This window comes from Dysidea avara, chromosome 3 (genome assembly GCF_963678975.1).
Source record: "Dysidea avara chromosome 3, odDysAvar1.4, whole genome shotgun sequence".
NCBI classification, from domain to species: domain Eukaryota; kingdom Metazoa; phylum Porifera; class Demospongiae; order Dictyoceratida; family Dysideidae; genus Dysidea; species Dysidea avara.
Genome location: NC_089274.1, coordinates 31,422,228 through 31,436,174, shown reverse-complemented (window position 1 = coordinate 31,436,174; position 13,947 = coordinate 31,422,228). Strand labels below are relative to the sequence as shown.

The window sequence follows — 13,947 nt, the reverse complement described above, 5'->3', positions numbered from 1 at the left end:
ACTGCGACTTTGATCATGTGCATCTGCGTAGATGCATGATTTATAGACTCGTTACACAAGTTATTGATCATTTATGACGACACAACAGTCGTTAAACAAGTTATTGATCATTTTATGATGACATAACAGTATAAAAGGAGGGAAGCAATGAAGGGGCGTAACCTGATAAACATGTCGGATGGGTGTACCTATGTTGTGTATGTGAGTATCCTGATTTCGCTTTGTTTGCTTCAGTGCAACTCTCAAGCAAGTAAGCAATACAATGAATAATGTTTAGCTAGCTGTTATAAATTTGCATCTCATCGTGGCATGTCAGTAAGTTTCCTTCGTATCCTCAAATGTCTATAAACTAAAACCAATGCAGCTATGAGCTCCTATTTTTTTTGCCTACCTAGACTATGGAACTCTTTGCCAATAATTGATCTTACACAATTTAGCTAGCTGTAATTTTATGCGGAATCCTTTTTTTTTTTTTTTTTTTTACTGTGCCGCCGGACTGGCCGGTGTCACAGTGATATGTGTTTCCCCTAGTTTTGTGTTCCCCGCACACATATCACTAGGGATCCGTGTTTCCCCGCACACATATCACTAACTGGCTAGGAATCTACAAGTCGCAGTGATATATGTTTCCCCGGGTATTATGTTCCCCAGGTAAAGCGTTCCCCGCACACCGGCATATCCCTAGGGATGCGTGTTTCCCTGCATGACGTTCAGTTTCAAAGTGCATGTATACGTATACCATTTTTGCTTTGCTGCTTCTACTACTGCTACTAGCCACTGCTGCCCCTTTTCCTGTTGCTATACTACTTGTCTACTAGCTGTGCCAGCTACTGTATATGCAGGATCTGAGCTCCTTTTGCTGCTATACTTAGACTACTGCTTGTTGCTGCTACTGCATGCTATAGCTACTGCTTATATACTGCTCCTATACTTGCTGCTACCACCAGGGGCAGATCCAGGGGGGGAGGCTTTGGGGGCTGAAGCCCCCCTTCACTTTTAGGCTTTACTTGATCAATATGCTGAGTATTACAATGAAATTTTGTCTTAGCGCAATTATATGATTGCTGTTAATACATAATACTCCTAAATCCACCTTATAAACACTTTTCCAAGGTATATATTATCAGTGGATTTATGTTAAAGGTTATGCAACAAGGACCCTGATCAGCATGGAAGTTGTACAAGATAGAGATACTCTAATATAGAGCAGTCACCTAACTACTCTAATAGAACATTCATTGGAAGCATAATTTGGCTCTGTTATGGAATTTTGGATGGATGGCTTAAACTTTCATCTCCTACATGCTCTGCACATAATATTTTTTTTGTACATGCAGATATCCTGCAATGGATTCAGTAAAGTGACTTTGGAAGTACAAATCTGTAAAGCAAAAATCTGGGATCTCTCAGATATAAAATCTCTCAAGTAGTCTAAAGCTCTCAGGTGAAAGTCTCTCAGGTATAGCCACATAACTTTTAAGTAAAAATTCTCAAGTACTGCATGAAACATCTCTATAAAGTAGAATTTCTGAAGTATAAGCCTCTCAAGTGAAAAGCTCTCAAGCATAGTCTAAAATCTCTCGAATACCTAAATTAATCAAGTCACCCAAGTAAAATCTTAAGTAGAGTCTCTTAAGTAGTCAAAAATCTCTAAGCTCTCAAGTAGTTTAAGTAACTAAGTCTCTTAAGAACTTGAAAGTCTCACTATCAGTTGAAAGTAAAATATCTTGAGTTGTCCAAAACCTCTCAAGGAAACTCAATTTAAACACTCTAGTAGTGCAAACCCTGCAGCATGTTCAGTGAAAATCTCTCAAGTATATAGCTAAAAACTACTTGAATATAAACTTAGCATGCATGCATGCACACAAGTATTAGCTTAATGTACACAACTGATGCATATACAAGAGATATAATATGCAATGCATGCAGCTCCTAGAATTGCACTGAATTAAGACCAACTGCTTGTCTTTATTGGTAGCACATTCTATTGTAGCTTATAGATTCACAGACAGCATATAACATGTAGCAGGGTAGATGAATCCTATTTTGTGTGCCAAGAAGCAGAGAATTCACCAAATATGGAGGAGACTGAGTGTGGTGCTTGACTAGACATTGGGTAGCCTGCAGTTTGAATCCTGGGGTAGGAGGGATTTTCCTTTCATTGGCTCATTTTCTGTTCATCTTATTGACTGTGTTATAAGTATGTCAAAGTCCACATATTTTAGCTCAAAGGCTGCAGCCGCACTAGTTGCTATCAGATCTTCATGCTGGACACTGCATGTAAAGTAAAAGTAAAAAGTTAAATTGCTTCATCAAGAATGTGAAATGTACAATTTAAATTTGGTTTCAGCTATACACAAAACACCAGTAGTAGCAAGCAGTATAGCAACAGTAGCAACTGCAGTGACAGCAAGCATGTATAGCTAGTATAATAGTAGCAATATTAGCATCTGGCAGTATAAGCAGTAGCTAGTAGCAGTAGGTAGTAGCTATAAAAATAGCATGAGTATATATAATAGATCTATAGCTACAGCTAGTAGCAGTAGAGGCAGTAAGCAGTGACTGCAGTGTAGTAACAGTATAGTATATAGCAGTAGCATGCAGCATAGTACTAGCAGCAGTAGTTAGTACTGTGACGCTTGCTATAGAGCAGCAGTAGCTATAGCTAGTCGACTCGTAGTATATCAGCAGCAGAATTTAAATGCGGGTGTTGGGAGTGGTAGCTATAAAAATTGAGAAACTGGAAGGGAAACATATATCACTAGCGCCTTTGTCGGGAAAACACGCATCCCTAGTGATATGTGTGTGGGGAAACACGGATCCCTAGTGATATGTGTGCTGGGAAACACGAAGCTAGCGGGAACACATATCACTGTGACACCGGCATCATAAAAAACCCGAAATACAATAATTATGTGGATGACAGGAGAGTTTTACAATGAGAAATAGTTTGAACGAGTTCTTAGCTATATACATGCTTTTTACTTAGCGCAAATCACCCAGCTCACTATGCTCATGCATGCAGTATTAAAAATTGAATGGTAGCATAGATATGATATACTACGTACCCGGGATTGCGTACCGCCGGTTTTCAAAGAAACGATCATCGTTGTACTCGTCAACACTTTTCCTTTGTAGTGTAGCTACCGTGCAAGTGTTGTACTATGTAGTAGCGATTTCCAATCTACCAATTTTTCACACATATTTTTGCTGCTTAAAGTATACACCTTCAGTAAACGTTTCACAAGCTGCCGTTCCAGTTAATGGTAGCCAATGCTTCGTAGTTCATAATGCACTTCACTGGGTTAAAATCCATGCGGTATTTATTGAAATATAGCAACTCAAAGTTTGAGAAATAAAAATCGCCATAGGGAGCCCATACAAATAATTGCGTACGTAATTCTAATTGGAAGAAGATGGCACCGGTGATAGTCGAAGTTTCCAAGTGTTTCCGCTTGAATCTGCTGCTGATGAAGATGAAGAAAGTGGTTCTGGGCAAACCGTATAATTATGCTGATTTCGATTTTGCCATGTGTTTTTTAATTGGAGGACGATTAATGTTGGATTATGATGGAAATATGGCCCTTTTAAAGGTAAATAGCACTGTTCAGAATTCAGCATTGCAATCACCCTGGGCTTCAAGGCTTCCCCCTGCATTGATGCAAGTATAGTTTGAAGGTGAGCAGTTTGTTGTCTTTCGCAGAATTGCAAAATAAGGTTCAAGGTTGAGCATCATCTTTTCAAAAGTGGAGACTGGCATGTGATACCAGCCTTACATGGCTTCACACTTACATGTTGTTATATTCTGGTGTATTTACTGCTGTTTTGATCCATTTTATAGCAGCTTCAGTGACTGTAATTTTGATCAGAAACTGTTTATAATTTCTCTTTGAAGTATAGTGATGTCATTATCATCCTTAGTGCTTACAATGTGACAAATAAAGCTGAGCAGTGTCCAAACAAATCTATTTTAAAAATAATGTTGCTCTCACATTGTGTTATCTGATTGTCATGTTTCCGAAGTATGTGTTAATTGTGACTTGTGATGCCAGTACTTACCATGTTATAAAATAATACTGATTTTTCTAGTTAGTTATCCCTGGAAATACATTAGGTACCTGTGTATACTTTTATTCATGTAATATTCTGAGTGGTCAGTCTACAAAGAAGTGGTCACTTCTGAGAGGTTTTACCTAGTTCATATACTGTTCTTCATAAAATAGATATGTGGTGAAAATTTGATGTCGTTATTAGTTTCCTATGACACTTTGAATATTGTGTTTGGTGCCATGCAATATACATAAAAAAACATTGAAAATGCTGTACACAAAAATCATCACACTGTCAGCTTCTTTTCTTTTATATCTTTTGATAGGAACCACTGATTGAGGTGAGGTTTGCAATAAAATGACCCTGAAAAAAAGCACAATATTTGTCATACCAATGAATGTATGGAATGTTAATTATTTCATTTAGTTGGAAATCTCTAGTACTAGGCGGCGTAGTACTGGAGCTCAACAGCATCATATCTGCTACCCTCTACAGTTTCAATGGCTAGAGGAGAGATCCTGATCGGCTAAGTGTCAAAGCCAAAAAACTGGCACAAGCTGAGTGGTAAAATAGTGGTATCCACGTTGGGTTGTTGGAAGGTGTTTGGGGATCTCAGCTTTTGTTAAATGGCTAAATATGTCACTTACTATGATACTGCTAGTTGAGTGGACACAGACGAATGGTTTAAGATAGGCATGACGATTGTAGCTTGGTTTTTTGAGTTGTTATTCGATGAAATATGGTGGCAAGTTTGAGGCTTGTAAAATCACTTGCACGATGCTTATGCTGTATTTCAAGCGTTTTCCTGGTAATTCAGTCTATTGAGAAGTGTTCTAGTGTATCCTTTCATTGTTTATGTAATGTTAAAGAGGTTAATTCTTTCGTATTGGTAAAATTGCCAGGAGGTGGCCAGTTTTATGGGAAACATTTACGATTACTAACAGAAGACCGTATATTGAAGTGTTGATAAGTGTTAATGAAGTCGGTACACAATCCCGGGTACGTAGTATATACTATCACAGCAAAAATAGTGTTCCAATACTACATATTCTAACCCTGTCTTTATTCAGTATTGGAACAACTATTTTTAAAAACTCCCTATGACGAGACAAAACGAACCTCAAATCTATAAATGACTCTAGTGTTATTCACTATTTGGGGCTGTGGTCTATTTTTGTTTGAGCCTAGGTAGAATTTTTGACTATTAGTTCCAACACCATAACATAGACAGAATAAATACAGTCAGTATTTGTGTATGAATTATACTGTGTATCTATGATGGTAGCTAGTAGCTAAAAGTTTTAACCAGCTTAACAATAGGCCTAATCAGGTTCAAAGCTGCTCTAGCATTGTCCATTGTTGCAAAAAGTTATGTACCAACAGCTGATTAATTTTAGAGTTTACTAATATATTTTGCTTCAGTATATATAGTCGGTAGCATCATTATATGTATATATATATATAACTTAGTAGTACAGACTTAAATACTTTGTTATGAATAGCTACATGTAGCTAGTTTTAGCTTAAGTTGCCAATTATCAGCAGGCACCAATTATCGGCACTTGTAAACTGGGGGGCTACAGGGTATATGGAGGCTACCAAGTTCCACAATGGGCTGTTATATCCTCTAAAACATTTCTTAGAATTGTTTTCATTCTGTGATTATTGTTGTTAAAACACTATACAAGCTATATTATGCTGGTTGAGCATGCAATTGCGTAAAAGTAATTTTGTATTAGAATCCAGTATGCTTTTACATCTAACCTGAATATCTCTTGAACGGCTGGCCTGATCTTCATAAAACTTCTGGAAAATGGACTTATCCAAGGACTGCACCTCCCATACAATTTTCGCAAAGAACCAATGAGGCATCATGGAGTTACACACAAAATCGCACATTGTGCCAATAATTAGTCAATCATGAAAGTAAAGTTGCCGATAATAGGTACCCCATGCCAATAATTGGCACACGATATGCATTGCGATTTTCTTTATAACAAGACGTTTACTCACATGAGAAAATTAAACTTTAGTGCGCTAAGAGATGAAGGACTGCTCTGTTAAATGGTTCAAACCGGAAGTTCATACATCATTGAATTAAGGAATTACAACTGCGTAATGAAATGGTGCTGATAATTGGCGACTTACATATGCTATGCAGTTGTAACAACTTTATAATTGGTCTATAGGTTCAAGAAAGGGATACCACAATAGTTGACTTGTGTGTATAGCATAAGCAACCAATTAAAGGAACATTTATTCTCACCACATGTCCCTTCTCGTCAGAACATTTCTGGAGCACTATTTTTGGCAAAGGTATTCACTTGACTTTGTCTTCCCGTGTATCAAATTTGGTGTCAAAAGGTGACCAGTAACAGCTGAAAACATGAATAGTCGAAGTAACGGAACCATGGCTCAATCAACGGAACTCCATAGAATTGCGTGTTTCAATTTTATTGGACAATGGTCCAATAACTGGTCATGGCCTCACACTGGAACCTCACAAAAATCTGAAAAAAAGTCCTGTATATTTATGAAGGTCTAACCGACATCCATACAAAATTTCAGCACATATTGTATGAGCTATGATGTTTTGTTGTAAAATTGCACACATAAATTGCTTGATAATTAAACACACAGTGGTCATTTAAGGGCTCTACAGTAGGTAATAGTGGAACAACCAGCTCTCAACTAATTGTAATTCCTTCTCTTGGTTCTATTCTTGATCTCTTGGTGGTTTCTAGATGCTTAGTAGGGAAGCTTGGTGGCACACTTGAACTCTGGTCATGGAGATGAATATTAGGTTTCCTACACTTCTCAACAGTTGGCTAGATGGTAGTGCACTATTTTGGACTACATTTTCACCAGTCTTTGCCTTCGTTACAGCTGCCAAGTCATCTAATAGGTTATGCCAGTTCAACTGGCAAGTTTGACACTAGCCATATCATGTTTTCTGTGGAAGTTTTAGTGACTGCTGGCCTTGATCATACCTTGTTTCCTTTATTGTTTGGCGGCTAACATTGAAATCTACAGTACGAATGTTACACAAACTGTTAACCTTTGTCCATTCCTGTATCAGCAACCTTTAACAAACATAACACACTCTTTGTCAACCATGCCATTTCTCTGTACCACTGTTTGTATTAGTATAATACCCGTCCGATAATTGAAGCATGCGTTTCCGGTAATTGAACCCATCCAATAAATGGTTGCTTATGCTAGGTAACTTCCCTAGGCCTTTTATTTTCATAATTCTTACTCATTTCTAATTTTCCTAAAAATCAACGTGGTCATTCCACTCATTTCCAGCCATTTTACAGTGTTATAGATGAAGAATCAAACAGTGCACTAATACGGGATCATGAAAATTGGCACTTTCATATCAATTGAAAACTTTCCTTCAGGTAACAAAACAATCAGACCCAAATATGTTTTCAGAGTGACCCAAAATGCTTCTTACAAGTTGCTATTAAAATTTTAAAGTGTTATTTTAAATAGAATTTCCAACTGATGCCTTCAGCCAAACATAACTTGACTATGGTAAATGCTACGTGCTTGATTTCTTCAATTGCTTAAGCCTGAAATTTGCCTTTTAGTAGCAATATAATGGCTTTCTTTACAGAAAATAATATTGTCCGAAATTTCCATAGTGAGTGGATTGATTGCAGAGACACTTCCATACTATTCTTCATTTGTAACACTGTATAACGGGTGGAGCATAGTTGGAAGTGAAGCAAAATGGCCATGTTGCTTTTCAGTAGTTGGGGTACACCTTCACTTCCATTTAAAATCTTCTTTCCTTTGATGTTGTACATGTACTGATTCACAAGTTAACAAACTTGGCAAAACTGTATCACCATGCTGGTTTCTACTGTGCACAAACCACACTTGTAATCACATAATATCTTGCGACTGATCTGGCCTCACTGGTTGCACCTAGGTATACTCTACTGGCCTTACAAGATTAAGAGTGATCATGATCCAGGGTGATGCTGTAAGCGTCTTACCGTTGCACCACACTAACTTAATACCTCAAACTCAAGCTGATTCAGCAGTGAGAGATCAACGTGCCATATGTGGCAGCTTTACTTGGTCCGGCTGGACCACTTGCAGTGAGAAACCATTTGTCTACAGGAATTTGTGAAGCTCCATTGTACTTGTTTATTTATTTATAGTGCTGGTCACTGTAAAATACTAATTATACAACCAAATACTAAAGATAATACGAAATGCAGTTAAAATCACACCATTAATAATGAAATAAATAAATAAATAGTAAATAAATAACGTTTGAGAAAACCACAAGGCCTAAGGCTTTGCACTAACCAGGAATAGAATCCATGTTGTATGAAGAGACAATCGTATAATGGGCAGGTGTTTTCGTGGAAGTGATAGAAGCCGTACGACTATTCTATTTAACGCCGATCAAAACAGATAGCACGTGATGCCGACTACAATGCAGTTAACCGACCAGGCGGATTCAAACAGCAATCTAGACGAGCAAACTACTGATCATTTGTTTTTGGAATTGTTGCCAGCTGGCACACCAAGTCCCAAGTCGTCATGCCAGCTGCCAGTGGATGCACTCCACATAAAGGAAAGTAATTAAGGCGACCATGCCCAACACAACAACATGAAGGAAGTTCACCATGCTGCACAAGACCAGGAAGAAGATTAATAGCGGTATGTTTGTTTGTATTATTTTGTACTTCCGCCTGGCTTGCTAGGCTCTAGTTAGCTTGGCTACCTCTAGTGTTTGTAAATGTATTGTAAAGAGCATGGTATGTTTTAATGTTTTCTTGTATTGTACATTTTGCCTTCACCTAGCAGTCTTCTGGCTTATGGATGGCTTGGCTGTCTCCCTTTGTTGGCTTGCATACAGTATTGTGTATCACCTACATTGTATCTCCTGTATTGTGTATCTCCTATATTTCATCTTGTAGTATATCCATGTTATCACTTTAGGACTTATGGCCCAGCTCATATCAAAAAACTCAGATAACAATTTCTAGTGAAATACCCTGCTTCTTTTATCATTGACATCTGCCCTTGGAAACTTCAGCATTCATGCATGTCTTAATCCACTACCCTGATTAAACATTATATTTTTAGGACTGTTTAATAGATGTATAAGCTTCATTGCTTGTAGGCATGAGATTCAATATCAATACCGTAGATATGAGAGCATGCACTTGCACCTCAACTTGTGAGAATCATGCAGGGCTGGTGACAATGCATTATGTGGTCTTCCATGGTCAGGTATTCAGTACAACGTAATAGTAGCAGGCCCTCACGATTGTAATTGCATATCTAATCAAAAACAGCCAAGCTGTAAAAAAAGGTGCGGCCCCCAAAAAGGCCATGGTGAAAAAAGATGTGAAATCTAAGGTGGCGGCCAAGAAATGGCTGTGATGGTAGGTTAATGGTTACATTTTAATAACAACAATTCAGGTGAATTTGGTGCCAAGACCAAGCGGCACAAAATTCACCTGAATTGTCGTTATTAAAATGTAACCATTAACCTACCATCACAGCCATTTCTTGGCCGCCACCTTGGATTTCACATCTTTTTTCACCATGGCCTTTTTGGGGGCCGCACCTTTTTTTACAGCTTGGCTGTTTTTGATTAGATATTACTTCTTTTTGTATTTGTATACTGCAAAGCCGGCCTATGGCTGGCTTTGGGGCTTTTTTAACCCATGTGTTTTTTTCTTTATTACAGGAAGAAGAAAATAACTTGAAGAATTTTAGTACTTCAATTATTTTTGATTTTATTAGTAATTATACAAATTATATACATATGTTTATTACAGGCCCATTATGCCCCACAGGATATTTTTTTGCAGCTGATCTCTCTACTGGGTGACTTGAAATGTAGCTGAACTAAATACAGGATGGTTTCTTTGTAGCTGAACTCTCTACAAGGTAACCTCTTCTAGCTGGTCTCTCTACAGGGTATTTTGTTTCTAGCTGAACTCTCTACAGGTGATTTGTTTGCAGCTAAACTCTCTACATGGTGGTGTCTTTGTAGCCAAACTCTCTACATGATGGTTTCTTTGTAGCTGAACTCTCTATAAGGTGACTTCGTCTAGCTGAACTCTCTACAAGGTGATTTTTTGTAGCTGAACTCTCTACTGGGTGACTTGAAATGTAGCTGAACTGTCTACATGATGGTTTCTTTGTAGCTGAACTCTCTACAAGGTGACTTCGTCCAGCTGATCTCTCTACGGGGTGATTTGTTTCTAGCTGAACTCTCTACAGGTGATTTGTTTGCAGCTAAACTCTCTACATGGTGGTTTCTTTGTAGCTGAACTCCCTACATGATGGTTTCTTTGTAGCTGAACTCTCTACAAGGTAACTTCTTCTCTATAGGGTGATTTGTTGTAGTTGAATTCTCTACAAGGTGGTTTGTATGAGGCTGAACTCTCTACATGGCGGTTTCTTTGTAGCTGAACTCTCTACAGAGTGATTTGTTTGCAGCTGAACTCTCTACATGATGGTTTCTTTGTAACTGAACACTCTACAAGGTGACTTCTTCTAGCTGATCTTTCTACAGGGTGAATTGTTGTAGCTGAACTATCTACAAGGTAACTTCTTCTAGCTGATCTCTATACAGGGTGATTTGTTTGTAGTTGAATTCTGTACAGGTGGTTTCTTTGTAGCTGAACTCTGTACATGATGGTTTCTTTGTAGCTGAACTCTTTACAAGGTGACTTCTTCTAGCTGAACTCTCTACGGGGTAATTTCTTTGTAGCTGAACTCTCTATATGATGGTTTCTTTGTAACTGAACTCTCTACAAGGTAACTTCTTCTAGCTGATCTTTCTACTGGGTGATTTGTTTGCAGCTGAACTCTCTACATGGTGGTTTCTTTGTTGCTGAACTCTCTACAAGGTGAATTCTTCTACCTGATACAGGGTGATTTGTTTGTAACTGAACTCTGCACAAGTGCGTTTTTGTGGGTGATCTCACTGCAGGTTGATTTGTTTGTAGCTGAACTCACTAAAGGGTGATTTTGCTTGTAGCTGAACTCCTTGCATTGTATCTAGTTTCTAGCTGATCTCTCTACAGGGTGATTTGTTTGTAGCTGATCTCTCTACAAGTTGATTTGTGTGTAGCTGATCTCTCTGCAGGTTGATTAATTTGCAGCCGATCTCTCTACAAGGTAATTTGTTTGTAGCTGAACTGTCTATAAAGTGATTTATTTGTAGCTGATCTCTCTGCAGGTTGATTTGTTTTAGCTGAACTCTCTACAGGGTGATTTGTTTGTAGCTGAACTCCTTACATTGTGTGTAGTTTCTAGCTGATCTCTCTACAAGTTGATTTGTGTGTAACTGATCTTTCTACAGGTTGATTTGTTTGTAGCCGATCTCTCTACAGGGTAATTTGTTTGTAGCTGAACTCTGTACAAGGTGCTTTTTTGTAGGTGATCTCACTGCAGGTTGATTTGTTTGTAGCTGAACTCACTAAAGGGTGATTTGCTTGTAGCTGAACTCCTTACATTGTGTGTAGTTTCTAGCTGATCTCTCTACAAGTTGATTTGTGTGTAGCTGATCTTTCTACAGGTTGATTTGTTTGTAGCCGATCTCTCTACAGGGTAATTTGTTTGTAGCTGAACTCTGTACAAGGTGCTTTTTTGTAGGTGATCTCACTGCAGGTTGATTTATTTGTAGCTGAACTCACTAAAGGGTGATTTGCTTGTAGCTGAACTCCTTACATTGTGTGTAGTTTCTAGCTGATCTCTCTACAGGTAGATTTGTGTTGATTTGTTCATTGCTGATCACTCTAAAGGTTGATTTGTTGTAGCTGAACACTCTGCAAAGTGTTTTATTTGTAGCTGATCTCTCTACAGGGTAATTTGTTTGTAGCTGAACTCTGTACAAGGTGCTTTTTTGTAGGTGATCTCACTGCAGGTTGATTTGTTTGTAGCTGAACTCACTAAAGGGTGATTTGCTTGTAGCTGAACTCCTTACATTGTGTGTAGTTTCTAGCTGATCTCTCTACAAGTTGATTTGTGTGTAGCTGATCTTTCTACAGGTTGATTTGTTTGTAGCCGATCTCTCTACAGGGTAATTTGTTTGTAGCTGAACTCTGTACAAGGTGCTTTTTTGTAGGTGATCTCACTGCAGGTTGATTTATTTGTAGCTGAACTCACTAAAGGGTGATTTGCTTGTAGCTGAACTCCTTACATTGTGTGTAGTTTCTAGCTGATCTCTCTACAGGTAGATTTGTGTTGATTTGTTCATTGCTGATCACTCTAAAGGTTGATTTGTTGTAGCTGAACACTCTGCAAAGTGTTTTATTTGTAGCTGATCTCTCTACAGGGTAATTTGTTTGTAGCTGAACTCTCTCCACAGTGACTTGTGTGTAGCTGAATTCTGTGTAGCTGAATTCTCTAGAGAGTGACTTAATTGTAGCTGAATTCTCTACAGGGTGCATGACTTGTTTATAGCTGAACTTTCTTCAGTGTGACTTGTAATGTTCTGAATCTCTATAGTGATATATTTGCTTAACTCTTCAGATGGTGACTTGCTTCTTGCTGCGCCTTTGGACTCCCTTTCTGTGTGCCAAATTTCAAGGCGATTGGAGCATGCGTTTGCTTGTTATAGCAATTTTTGCAAGTGTGCGAAAAGACGAAGAAGAAGAAGAAAAAAAAAAACGAAGAAAAAAAAACGAAACTTTGGCAGTTCGTATCTCGGAAATGGCTGGGGCGATTTCCTTCAAATTTGGAATGTAGCCTCCCCTGGCTGGCGGGCAACTGTGTAACAAATTTGGTTCTAATCGGATATGTGATCACTGAGATACAAAGGTGTGAAAATGACGTTTTCGTTCTTCCTGTCAATATACTCACGGGTGTGGCGCGCTGGCTTCTTGGGCTGCACGACACAGTACCGTGTGTCTTGATATCACTTATGTTTACTGTTTGTGCATCGTTTCCATCCACACACACTTTGCTGGTCATGCACTGTTTTACATGCCCCATATGTAGATTGCCCCATTGGTGTTTGTTCTTGGTTGTATGTCCCCCAGGCCTAGTAATAATTATACAACCAAGTACTAAGAATAATACGAAATGCAATATATGAAAAAATAGTAATAAATAAAATAATGTTTGAGAAAACTACAAGGCCTAAGGCTTCGTACTCACCGGGAATAGAATCCATGTTGAACGAAGGGACGTATAATGGGCGGGTGTTTTCGTGGAGGTGATAGAAACCGTATGACTATTTTATTTAACGCCTATCAAAACAGCTAGCACGTGACGCCCACTACAATGCAGTTAATCGACCAGGCGGATTCAAACCGATTTAGATGTACAAACTACTGATCATTTGTTTTTGGAATTGTTGCCAGCTGGCACACCAAGTCTCAAGTCATCATGCCGGCTGCCAGTGGATGCGCTCCACGTAAAGGAAAGTAATTAAGGTGGCCACACCCAACACGAAGTTCACCATGCCAAGACCAGGAAAAAGATTAATAGCGGTATGTTTGTTTGTATTATTTTGTACTTACACCTGGCTTGCTAGTAGTCCGGTAGATATAACTGAAAAAAGGGGTGAACCCAGATGTCGACTTCGTCTATGTAAAGTGCCACTAAAATAATTTTCCTTGTTATTTAAGCAGAGATCTATGTCACATGTGAAATACATAGAAATCTACACTTACGTATGTCACCACTAAAGCACTTGTCCACCTGTTAAAATATTTCACAGAATTTCTTGTAATGCAGGGTACTGACTAATAATCTAATCACTGTAATGTTTTGTAATACCTTATTTTGATCATGAATATTCCAGTTGTAAAATGTGACATTGAGGGTGATTTTCCAAAATCCGGTCACATGTATTCATGCGAGGTTTAATTCAGTATAACTAGCTAGCTAGTTCATCGACAATTA

General features: G+C 38.4%; 1 protein-coding gene across 1 annotated transcript in view; it reads left to right on the top strand.

Annotated features, from left to right (window-relative positions):
• Positions 1–4: 4 nt before the first annotated feature.
• The window catches only part of LOC136250693 (uncharacterized), a 67,070-nt gene continuing 53,127 nt past the window's right edge, over positions 5–13,947 (top strand). Inside the window, exon 1 of the mRNA XM_066042923.1 lies at positions 5–250. Coding sequence (XP_065898995.1) covers positions 148–250 — 103 coding nt within the window. The 5' untranslated portion in view covers positions 5–147. The remainder of the gene's footprint in view (positions 251–13,947) is intronic.